Below are 12,092 nucleotides of genomic sequence, written 5' to 3' on the forward strand. Positions count from 1 at the left end.
ATCCAGGAGAAAGGAGGAGGTGGATTGGTGGCCATCAGGGGATCCTGACAGATGCATCTCTGTGGTTTACCTTTCAGGCCAATACCGAGAAACCCACCTTGAATAAGTCAGAGCAGGCTGGGAGGAATGCTCTTCTCTCTGACATCAGCAAAGGGAAGAAACTCAAGAAGACAGTCACCAATGACAGAAGCGCGCCCATATTGGACAGTAAGTGAAATCTCTTTCCCACAGCGCTAAATGGTTTACAGCCTAACGGTCAACTTAACGTGTCTCACCAAGCCTTCCTTCCCCCTCCCCCAGCCCCTCCTATTAACAACAGCTGCAAAGCTAGCAAAAGACAAGTCTGTGTTAGTCACTGTAGCCACAGCTTTGGCCTGAGCCCCCTCTAATGCTCCAAGAAGCCGGCATAATAATTCTTTGTCCAAGAAACACACAGCAGCGATTCTCTGAATTATTCATAGCGCTTTCTGGAGATTAACCCGTTGCTCCTGGCATTACAGTTGACCTGGACTTCAAATCAGGATTCAGGGCCCTGCACAGCCACCAGGTCACAACTTCCAACCTTAATGTCTTTATTTGTAAAGTAGAGATGGTACCTTGTTACCACATGAGTCTCTTGTGAGCTTCAAATGAGATAAGGCTTGTACAGTTCTCTGTTGTCTGCAAAGTACAACTCTAGAGAAAGACGTGGTTCCCGGGAGGGTGGAGAGAGGAAGTGAGGTCACAGCTGTGCTTCTCTGTGCCTCTGAGCCCCAGAAGCCTTCTGCAGTCAAACAGGGTCTGTATAAACAAGCACGCACGCATGATGTAAGCCTCCTCGTTGGTGTTTATGATTCAGTGAAAACCAATCCTGAATAGATTCGGGTCTCAAAGCTGTCCTTAAAATACCACCAGGATTTGTCGTAGCCTCAGATCTCATTTAGACTCGAGGAAACGGACTGACCTGGCCGTCACCAAGCGCAGCTTTGCAGACAGGTGAATAAGGATGCAGACTTTGGGAGGGTTAGTGGTGGATAGGGCATCACGGGAAGGAACCTAACTGGTCGAGGAGGAAGTGGGTGGAAGGGAGTCAGAATGAGAGAGGACAATGGCAATGAGGAAGGTGAAGGCTTTGAGCAGGGCTGTGTCGTAAGGTGCTGTGAGACAACACAGGGCTCAGAAAGGCACCCTGGGTTCCAGCACTTGACTAAGACGCACGCCCTGCAGTGTTTCTTTCTGGGAGCCCAGCACAGTTCTATCTGGGAAGCTCTGGCCCAACAGCCATCTGGAACAGATGACATCAGCTCCCTCCTCTAAGAGTCTGGAGCCTTGAAGAGTAGATGTGAGTTTCTCGCCTCCTCTGACGGAAACTGGACAGTCTAGGCCCATCTCTGACTCCTAGCAGAAACTCCTCCTGGTTGTCAAGGTCTATGTCTTCCATGGTACAGGACTAAGGTTCGCTTTTCCCCCTCCCACTCAGTGAGAGTGGTTCTGAGAGGTGTACGTCTGACAGACGGAAGCTATATCCCAATGTACGCCTTCGTTGTCCCTGCACATGACTGAATACCTACGCTGCTCTCCAAGCTCTTTGCAAATAACAAACTTCATCCACGGCTTTGTATTCATTTGCATGCCAAACCTCCCTGGGCGCCATCTCAAAGGGCTTATGCACGAGAACTTTTAATTCATTCCTGTCCTGCTGCTTATACTAAATGGCCTGGTGCTAGCCAGCGATCCTCAGTTTCACTTTTGCGTATCAGTCCACTCTCTGCTACTGGAACAAATGCCTGATACCAAGGACTTTAGAAGGAAAAGAAACCGATTGAACTTAGAGTTTAGAGGTTTGAGAGTATGGTATTGGCCTTGGCGTAGCTCTGATGAGGACCTCGTGGGGATGGTGTTATTACAGCGATGGCAGAAGTACAGGCATAAGGCAGACCATGTAGCAAGACGGAAAACCAGGGAAGGGAACAGCCAGTCTTGCTGTTTTATAATAAACCCTTTCAGAACCAGCTAGAGTCCTATGAAACCACATTAGTTCCCTCTGAGCCCCGCCCCCCACACAATGGCCTAGTTATTTCCCATCAGCCCCTATTTCCTAAAAGTCACACTTGCCTCTCTCATGAACACACTGAGGACAAGGTTTCTCACAGGTGAGCCTTAAGCGATATATGTATAAATGGTACCCAAACCATAGGACTTCCCTATATGATTGATGGGCGGAGCTCAGGTAGACAAAGACTGGATGTGCTTATAGTACGGCACACTTTCAGTTTACAATACTATGTAAATACAGCCTGTGTGTATGTGTGATGTATCATTCAGCGATGAATAATATTTGAATGACTAGGACAATGTTACGGTATTGGTAGTTAAAGTTAGTAAAAATTGGTTTGTTTGTTTTTTTGTTTTTTTTTGATGTTTCAAGACAGGGTTTCTCCGTAGCTTTTTGGTTCCTGTCCTGGAACTAGCTCTTGTAGACCAGGCTGGCCTCGAACTCACAGAGATCTGCCTGCCTCTGCCTCCCGAGTACTGACTGGGATTAAAGGCGTGCGCCACCACCGCCCGGCAAGTTAGTAAAATTTTAAACTTCATTCTAAAACAAACACTCTAGAAATTGTTGCTGTCGTTGGGTTTGGCCTGCTAGGTAAAGTAGTCCTTGCCAGTTCAGTATTAGACTATGTCTTCAGCAGAGGAAAGATGGAGTAGTCCTTGCCAGTTCAGTATTAGACTATGTCTTCAGCAGAGGAAAGATGGAGTAGTCCTTGCCAGTTCAGTATTAGACTATGTCTTCAGCAGAGGAAAGAGGGAGGATAATGACTAATTTAGAAAAACTTATTAATGAAGAAAGTGAAATCTCAGAAAGTCAATAAAGAGACTTGAAACATTTTCTAAAAGTAAGGCTAGGATAATGAAGTCACATGCTGAGCTAGCTCCAGATCGTTCCTCTGAGTGACGGGAGTGCAGGTGTGCTTCATGCTGCTCAGCTCAGTCTAAAATCCTGAAGAAACGAATTTCCTAAGAAAGCGTGAATTTGCCAAACTTTACTCAGGAAGACTGCGTAAACAATGAAATAGATTCAAACTGTCTAAGATTATTTTCTCTCTGAAAAAACTGTGGAATCAAATGGTTTTTATTAGTAAGAAACAGCTAATTCAAATGCTGCCTGAGTCGTTCCAAGTGCGAAGCCACAGAGAGCTCTCTAGTAGGTGCTGTGAAACTGTTGTCATCCTGATTAGCAACATGTAGCAAAGACGGCCCACACAAGAAGTCTGCAGGCTGGTGGATTCCTGCAGTGATCCTGCTTCCCAGAGGATCTGTGGCAATGTCTCCAGACATTCTTGTGCATGCTCTATTTCCTTTCCCTGTTTTCATTTTGTCGTGGGGATGGAAGTCTTAGCCAAGAGCATGTTAGGTAAGTGCTCTACCGCTGAGTTACCTGTTAACCCTGCTTGACATTCTTAGCCCTCCACCTGGGTAGGACGGGAGGCTTCTCTTGGGGAGAGGTCAGGGACGGTGTGAATGTTCTATCAGGCATGGGATAGCCACCCAAGCGGTCCACACAGGAGTTCCAGAAATAAAAAACTGACACACACCACTAATCATGAACAAGAAAATACTAAGCAAAAAAACTAGTAAGAATAATCCATCAAGACCAAAGATAATCCCATTTTTCAGTACTAGATTTAAAATCTGTTCTTCATATCAAATAATAAAAACCATATAATCAACTCAGTAAATGCTAAAGAGGTATTAGAGAAGATTCTGTATTCTAAGTCTTTAAACCCAATCTAGAAGGAACCTTTTAGACAGTAAATATTTAAAACAAACAAACAAATGAACAGAAAAAAAAAACCTCTGGAAACGTAATAGTTAATATTTAGCTTCAGACTAGGGGTGGTCTCATTAAAATCAGAGCATGGTTACCATAGCAACATTGATAGTCCACATTGTTTAGGAGGTTCAGCCATCAAAGTAATTATTTACGTAAAACAGAAAGAAGGGACACAGCTCTTAGGAAGGAGAAGACCTTTATTATTTGAAGACTGTATGCCTACTAGAAAATGAAGGTCATCCATTTTTTTTTGTAATTTTTAATTAAAATGTACAGCAGAGTAGCTAAATCAAATGAAATTTCTTGGTGCCCATAATAACTAAGTATGAAATAATGGGAAAATTCCCTTTTTAAAATTTTAAAGCATATGTACACACGTGTGTGTGCAGCGTACATCTTTGGAGGAACTCTACTGAGAAGCCTGTGTAGCCCATCTATATCATACAAACTACGGTGCACGCCTTAATCCCACCACTCAGAAGGCATAGGCGGGTGGATGTTCATGAGATCCAGCAGTTTACACTAGCGAGTTCAGAACAGCTATACGGTGAGGCTCTGTCTCAACACACACACACACAATTGCAACCCCACCAATCTAAAAGACACAAATAAATAGCAAATTTTGCTTTGTTTCCAAGTGTAAAATGTAAATATTGCCTACATGTGGGTTACTGCCAAGGAATGTGTAGATCTCAGCCACACGATGCTTCTGCCGGGCTAGGTACAGGTAGGGGAAATAGGGCATTTGGTGGTGGTTATTCTTAAACACACACATATGTACATAAGTTACTAAAAAGTTGAATTTTTAAAAAGCATATGTCTCTCAGATATAAAATAAATGTGCCAGAATTTTTTATTTAGCAATAATTAAGCGTCTGTCATCAGTTCAAAGGAGCTACAGAGTGTCATGCGTGCAGGCTCACTGAATGAAGAGGGAGCTTACGGCCTCCATGAGTGAGCAGCTGCATTCAGCCCAGTGTGGCGATTCCTGTTTCTTTAGACTAATCTAATTGGCACTGCTCTAGTTATGACTCTACAGTGTAGGAAATAACCCGGAAGCCAGACAGAGTGGACAGGTCACCTCTTCTCCTCCTCCTCTTCTTCCTCGTGTTTGCTTGTTTACTATTTCATGCAGCCCTTTCCTTTTTTCCACTTTTCTCTTTTTTTTATTATGTTTTATTTTTTGGTTTTTCAAGACAGGGTTTCTCTGTGTAACAGTTCTGGCTGTCCTGGAACTTGCTTTATAGACCAGACTGGCCTCGAACTCACTAAGATCTGCCTGCTTCTGCCTCTCAAATGCTGGAATTAAAGGCATGCGCCACTATTACCTGGCTATTTTTCACTTTTATAAACGTATTTTTGGTGAGAGTGTGTGTGTGTGTGTGGCTATCAGGTTGTGTGGCTGTGTGACTGTGTACATGTGTGTGTGTGTGTGTAGCTATCAGGTTGTGTGCATGTGTGGCTGTGTGACTGTGTACATGAGTGTGTGGCTGTGAGGTTGTATGTATGTATGTGTGTGTGTGTGTGTGTCCGTGGCGTGTGTGCGCAGGCGGGCAGGTGATGCAGCGCTCCTATGGAAGTCAGAGAGGACAACTCTGTCGTCTCCTTCTGTCTTGACATGGGTGGATCAAACTCAGGCCATTCTCTCCTTTCACCATGTGGGCCCCAAGGATTGAACTCAACCTGTCAGGCTTGGGTGCCATGTACCATTTCCCACAGAGCCTTCTAACTGGCCCAGAGTTGATAATCTTTAAGAAAAACATAAAGATGAAAAAATGCTGAGAAAAATACATGGCATTAATGGGCATTCCAAGGAAATATTAGCTGTTTTGTGTTTTCTCTTTGTTCAGTTATTTCTCTTGTATTCTCCCATTTGATTTCTTATCACCTTATTGTTTCTGCTGTTTTGTTTTACATTCCTCTTTTGTTTATTTGTTTTATGACAGTCTGTGTAGCCCAGGCTATCCTGGTCCTCACTATATAAACTTGTCTGGCCTAGAACTCAAGGTTCTCTTGCCTTGGCCTCCCAAGCACAAGCTTGCACAGTGAGTCACCACGTGCTTTCTTTTGTTTAGCTTCCCCTCCCCTTCCCTTAAGAGTCTCTCTGAGATGATTTTACTTGCTCATTGTTAGGCTGTAAAGCAAATAGATACTAACTACTATGACAGCCAATCAAGTGAGGGGATGATGGAGACTCACCACCAGCTCTTACTGTTTCTTCTGCCTCTGGACTCAAACCCCTTCTGTTCTGGGGGTAAGGCCAACCCCTAAAGATCCCTTAACTGAGTGAAGAAGCCATCCTCGGGTGCCTAGCATCAGCCTGCTGCTTCATCGCTGTGTTACGGCTTTCCTGAAGCTAGGACTGCTAAATACCCCGCATTTTCTCATGTGTATTTTCTTCCTTCTACAGAACCAAAAGGAGGCGGTGCCAGCGGCGGTGGTGGCTATGGTGGAGGCGGTGGCGGTGGTGGTGGAGGAGGCGGCGGTGGTGGTGGCGGTGGAAATTTCGGAGGGGGTGGACCCCCCGGACTGGGAGGACTATTCCAGGCTGGAATGCCGAAGCTGAGGTCGACCGCCAACAGGGATCATGGTATCTAGAATTCTTTCTCTGATGCTCAGAACCAGGGGCAATATGGCAGTTAGGAGGCTTGGAAGACCTGCCTGAGGCTCTGCCCTTTAAAAACATTACATCGTTTAAGATGTCACCCTGTTTTATGAGGGACTCTGTCCCGGCTTCTCCCCTTCATCAGTCAGGACCAGGCAGTCCTGGAGAGTTATGAAATATTTGGACAGTATCCTCAGGGTAGCCCATCCTCTGTGCTTTTCTAAAGGGTGAGCTGGAGCCAGGAGAATGGAGAAGGGAAGTGGGGGATGGGACCAGGAACCTGGGAGTGCAGCTTTCTCTATAAAGCCTATCTGGCTGTCTGGAACAACAAACACCCTCTTCTGGCCTCCAAGGGCACTGTAAACGTGATAAAGCATACAGGGACTAGGTAAATCCTCAAAGAGACTTACTTAAGAGTAACTACATTCACTCAGCTAAGATGGCTGACTGAATTAATTTTCAAATCTAAGAAGTACAAGCACAGGACAATAGAGAAGGCAGTGGGGGCTATGACAAGGATGAGCACAAATCTGTTATCCATGCCTTCTCATAGCGGATGCTTTAACGCATCCTTTAACGCATCCTTTGGTGAGGCCGGCTGTAGAACCTGTACTGGAAGATAAAAAGAGCTGTATGTCTCTGCCTCCAGGAGACCCACACAAACATCAACTAGTTTAAGTTTCTAAAGCTGGTAGGTTATTGATCATCAGTAGCTCTGTGGGAAAGGGCCACACGCACCCTCGGCCTCGGGCTTATTTAGAGCTCCTCACTTTTCGACCTGGTGTCTGTTTTCTTGTCCTTTAGATTCTGGGGGAAGCCGACCACCAATTTTGCCACCAGGAGGAAGAGCCACATCTGCCAAGCCCTTTTCGCCCCCAGGCGCCCCGGGACGGTTCCCCACACCCTCACCAGGCCACAGGAGTGGTCCCCCAGAGCCGCCCAGGAATCGAATGCCTCCCCTGAGGCCTGACGTGGGCTCCAAACCCGATAGCATTCCCCCTCCGGTACCAAATACGCCAAGACCCATTCAGTCAAATCTGCACAACCGAGGATCCCCGACAGGGCCGGGAGCCCCCAGGCCCCCCTTTCCCGGAAACCGAGGTGCTTTTGGAGCCGGCTCTGTACGCCAGAACCCCTCGAGCTCTTCCTCTCCGTTCTCCAGGCCCCCTTTGCCCCCCACCCCAGGCCGAGCCTTGGATGACAAGCCCCCTCCACCACCTCCTCCCATGGGCAACAGGCCCTCCATCCACAGAGAAGCTGTCCCACCTCCTCCCTCACAGAACAGCAAACCTCCGGTGCCTTCCACCCCACGGCCTGTGTCCGGGTCACAGGCACCACCTCCTCCGCCACCGCCCAGCCGGCCCGGCCCTCCTCCCCTGCCTCCGTCTTCCAACGATGAGATCCCGAGGCTGCCACAGCGGAACCTGTCCCTTTCATCCTCTGCGCCTCCCTTGCCTTCACCTGGACGCTCTGGGCCTCTCCCTCCCCCTCCCAACGAGAGGCCCCCTCCTCCAGTGAGGGATCCACCAGGCAGATCAGGTAGGGCAAGACTGGGGGCCTCATGTCCCAAGCAACACTAAGTCAAAGACAAAGCTGTGGATGCCCTCTGATCTCCATAGGTGTGCCATGGCGCATACACACACACACACACACACACACACACGCACGCACGCACGCACGCACGAATAATTTTTATTTAAAAAACTTAGTTCTTCTAAAGACCTAAACTAATAACAATCCTACTTCTTTTTAAAAATTCTTTTTATGGTGTTACAAAGCTTAGTTCAAAGCCCCTTTAAAAGGATAAATGCTTTTTAAACGGCACAGTTATCGATATAAACAGATTATTACCTGCTTTCCGTCTCACCGGTTTTCCTCGGCCTCAGAGGTAGCTTGAAGCCGTACAATGTGGATAGAAGGCTGTGCATCAGTAAATGTCTCGTCTTCTGCTCCAGGCCCCCTCCCGCCGCCACCTCCAATAAGCAGAAACGGAAGCGCCCCTCGGGCCCTGCCTGCCACCCCTCAGTTGCCATCCAGGAGTGGAGTGGACAGTCCCAGAAGCGGGCCCAGGCCTCCTCTTCCTCCTGACAGGCCTGGTGCTGGGGCACCGCCCCCACCCCCACCGGCAACATCAGTTCGGAATGGCTTCCAAGACTCATCTTGTGAAGGTGTGTGGTGTTTGCTTATTTGAAGTGCTATTACTTGTTTTGGTATCCACACTGCACCCAGCTGATACCTGGTTCTCACTAGCTAGTATAGTGAGGCTCCCTATGACCTGTTGGGATAGATAGCCTTTCTGTTTCACTTTCCAAAAAGACAGCTCATTTTTTTTTCTAGTTCTTTGTGTGAGTTTCAGTGTGACTCACTTATCAGAGATTCCAATGTAATTCACCGGAGATTTTGTTGTTGTTTTTTTAAATTTTTATTTATTTATTTATTATGTTTACAATATTCTGTCTGTGTGTATGCCTTTAGGCCAGAAGAGGGCACCAGACCTCATTACAGATGGTTGTGAGCCACCATGTGGTTGCTGGGAATTGAACTTAGGACCTTTGGAAGAGCAGGCAATGCTCTTAACCACTGAGCCATCTCTCCAGCCCTCACCGGAGATTTTGTAATGTTTCTTTCCTGTTTGTAAATTACCATCTTATGCCCTACTTTTCTAAACAGTTGGCTGTGGGTAAGGAAGAGTGGCCATGGTTATTAGGTTGCTTCCCTCTGCTGTGTTACCAGTTAGGCTCACTTGTTCTTCCAGAGGACCTGGGTTTGATTTCCAGAACCCACAGGTGACTCACAACTATGTGAAACTCCAGTTCTAGGTGCCCAATGCCCTCTCGCCCTCCCAGGCACTAGGCATATACATGACGTACAGACATGCATGCAGCCAAAACACCCATACACATAAAATAAAAATAAGACAGGAAATTTTTTTTAAATGTACCAGTTATTTCTCGACCCAGTGATGGGAAGAAAAATACCGTGTCTTAGCCCCAGATCCTGAGAGAGACCTGCTGCATTCGCCATCTCTCCGGTTCAAGTCATTCTACCTTGCTTTGCAGGGCAGGGTCAGCAAGGGAGCGGGCACCCTGGTCACACGGTCCGCTTCTCTGTGCGGTCTAGCCGTGAAACGGGAGCTGGTTTCTGAGCAGTCTGTCTCCTTGTCTTTCTTCCCTTACGCTGAGATTGTTTGTTTCTCCCCCAGATGAGTGGGAAAGCAGATTCTACTTCCATCCGATTTCTGATTTGCCACCTCCAGAGCCATATGTACCAACGACCAAGACGTACCCCAGCAAACTGGCCAGAAATGAAAGCCGGAGTAAGTGTCTCTGCTAGGGCCTTGTGAAGGCTCGTGCTGTGAGAGCCTGGCTTCTGCCTGAGTTGGTGCGGGAATGCTGGGCCCCATTTGGAGCTGTGTGCACTCTGGTACCCTCTCAGAGTCAAAGGAGGTCAAAGGAGGAGCCAGAGCCACGGAATTGTGCCTTGGCTACAGTGCAGGGCCCTGCCAGCGGTTTTAGTGTGGATAAATGAAACAAATCGAACATTTGGTTTGTGCCTCAGACTTCAAAGAGTTAGGAAATATTGGGAATTTCCCAAGAACAAATGCCAGAAATAAAATATTGTTACTTGAAATAAAACCTTCTAATCCTAGAAATTTCATTTAGTTGGAATACTGCAATTGTAGGCAGCGCATGCCCAGAGTTATAAGTATAAGAAAGCTATCATGTTGGTGGTTGAAGCTTCAGATAAAAATACGCCTTCCTGTGGAACAGATGCCTTTGGCTGTTTTGTGAAGAGTGTGTGTTAGTGTGGGTTTGCAATAGGGCATTGTTAAGGGAACTATAGTGATTTCACTGAAGGAGTTGTTTGTTTAAATTCTGTATTTCTCCCATTTCTCTTAAGCATTCTTAGTAGAATTTAAATCAATAACAGAACCACCATCCCATGCCCTCTAGATTTCGGTGTTATTACTGAACATATCTCTTCCCCGTCCTCCTTTCTCTGTGACTCCAGTGTGTGATTTGAGCAGAACAATGGCCTGGGCCCCAGTACGGATTTCTTGAGTGACACAGACCCTGAAAGGCAGTAGGCATCTAAAATAGTTTTTAAATTGGTAATTTTTTTTACTGCCACCACCAATTTTACAGATTTGCATTCAATATTAATAGAATGTACTTAAAACAAATTTTTTGTTTGTTTTTTGAGCCAGGGCTTATCTGTGTAACAGCCCCGGCTGTTCTGGAACTCACTCTGTAGACCAGGCTGGCTTCCAACTCACAGAGATCCGCCTGCCTCTGCCTCCCGAGTGCTGGGATTAAAGCCACCGTGCCCGGCTCCATTTACAACAATTTGTAATAGCGAATTATCTAATGAAAAAATTCTAGCAGACAACACATTTTATTCTGCTCCTCTGGCTGCCTCAGCCTCTCAGACAAAGTCGGGGCACACTTTGAATGGTCCCTTGTTGCCGCATCGTGCAAGGCCACTTCTTATCTCACTGGCCACTTGTGGTGTATCATGTGACAGTCAGGTGGCATGACCGATGGCTGACTTACATCCAGATAAGTCTTTGTGCAGATGATTTCTCAAGAAAAGATTTAGGGGGCTGGCGAGATGGCTCAGAGGTTAAGAGCATTGCCTGCTCTTCCAAAGGTCCTGAGTTCAATTCCCAGCAACCACATGGTGGCTCACAACCATCTGTAATGAGATCTGGTGCCCTCTTCTGGCCTGCAGACGTACACACAGACAAAATATTGTATACATAATAAATAAATAAATATTAAAAAAAAAGAAAAAAGAAAAGATTTAGGGGGCTGGCGAGATGGCTCAGAGGTTAAGAGCACTAACTGCTCTTACAGAGGTCCTGGGTTCGATTCCCAGCACCCAAATGGTGGCTCACAACTATCTATGATGAGATCTGGTGCCCTCTTCTGGCATGCAGGCATATGTGTGAGCAGAACACTGTATACATAATAAATAAATAAATCTAAAAAAAATTTATTTGGAATAGCGAAAGGAAGAGGCAAGAATGGACTGCCGTGTTTTCCTTGCTCACGCTCTATCCTAAAGTCCCTGAGTACAGTGTCCAGGCAGACCTCTGGTGGACCTGCCCAAAGCGCTGGAGCATCTAGCTCCGTGCACCGTGCCTGCTAGATCCTCCAAGAAGCATGGCAGGTGAATGAACATTTTTGCGTGTGAGTGGATTTTAAACCTGGTCCCGGGCAATGATGACTCACAAGTGGGCTTTCATGGCTTTAAAACGGACACAGTTATCCAGTGAAAAGGGAAACACAGGAAATATTTGGTAATCATATCTCACGAGAGATTCATATGCAGAATGTATTAAGGAATCAAACCAAACTGGGCTGGCGAGACTGCTTACTGGGTAAAGGCCCTTGCTGCTGCAAGCCTGTCCTCAATCCCTGGGACCCATGTGGAGGGAGGAGAGAACCCAACTCCCATCAGTTGTCCTCTGAACATGTGGAACACTCGTACCCCTATATATACAATACGTGTAAAATAGTCTTTAAAAGTTAAGAATAGATTGAACACTTCAGTAGATATTTTTAAAGAAGATATGTATATGGCTGATAAGCAATATGAAAAATTGCTCAACACCACTGATCTTTATGGAAATGTTAAGAGGCCACAGTGAGCTACAACTATCCTAAATCC

General features: G+C 46.3%; 1 protein-coding gene across 4 annotated transcripts in view; it reads left to right on the forward strand.

Annotated features, from left to right (window-relative positions):
• Positions 1 to 12,092, forward strand: part of Wipf1 (WAS/WASL interacting protein family member 1) — a 97,268-nt gene that overhangs the window by 81,866 nt on the left and 3,310 nt on the right. For all 4 annotated transcript variants that reach the window (XM_075984869.1, XM_075984870.1, XM_075984872.1 and 1 more), the window contains exons 3-7: positions 78 to 207; positions 6,225 to 6,404; positions 7,224 to 7,958; positions 8,375 to 8,587; positions 9,622 to 9,735. In XM_075984869.1, coding sequence (XP_075840984.1) covers positions 78 to 207; positions 6,225 to 6,404; positions 7,224 to 7,958; positions 8,375 to 8,587; positions 9,622 to 9,735 — 1,372 coding nt within the window. The remainder of the gene's footprint in view (positions 1 to 77; positions 208 to 6,224; positions 6,405 to 7,223; positions 7,959 to 8,374; positions 8,588 to 9,621; positions 9,736 to 12,092) is intronic.

The sequence above is a fragment of the Microtus pennsylvanicus genome, chromosome 9 (assembly GCF_037038515.1).
Source record: "Microtus pennsylvanicus isolate mMicPen1 chromosome 9, mMicPen1.hap1, whole genome shotgun sequence".
Lineage (NCBI taxonomy): Eukaryota > Metazoa > Chordata > Mammalia > Rodentia > Cricetidae > Microtus > Microtus pennsylvanicus.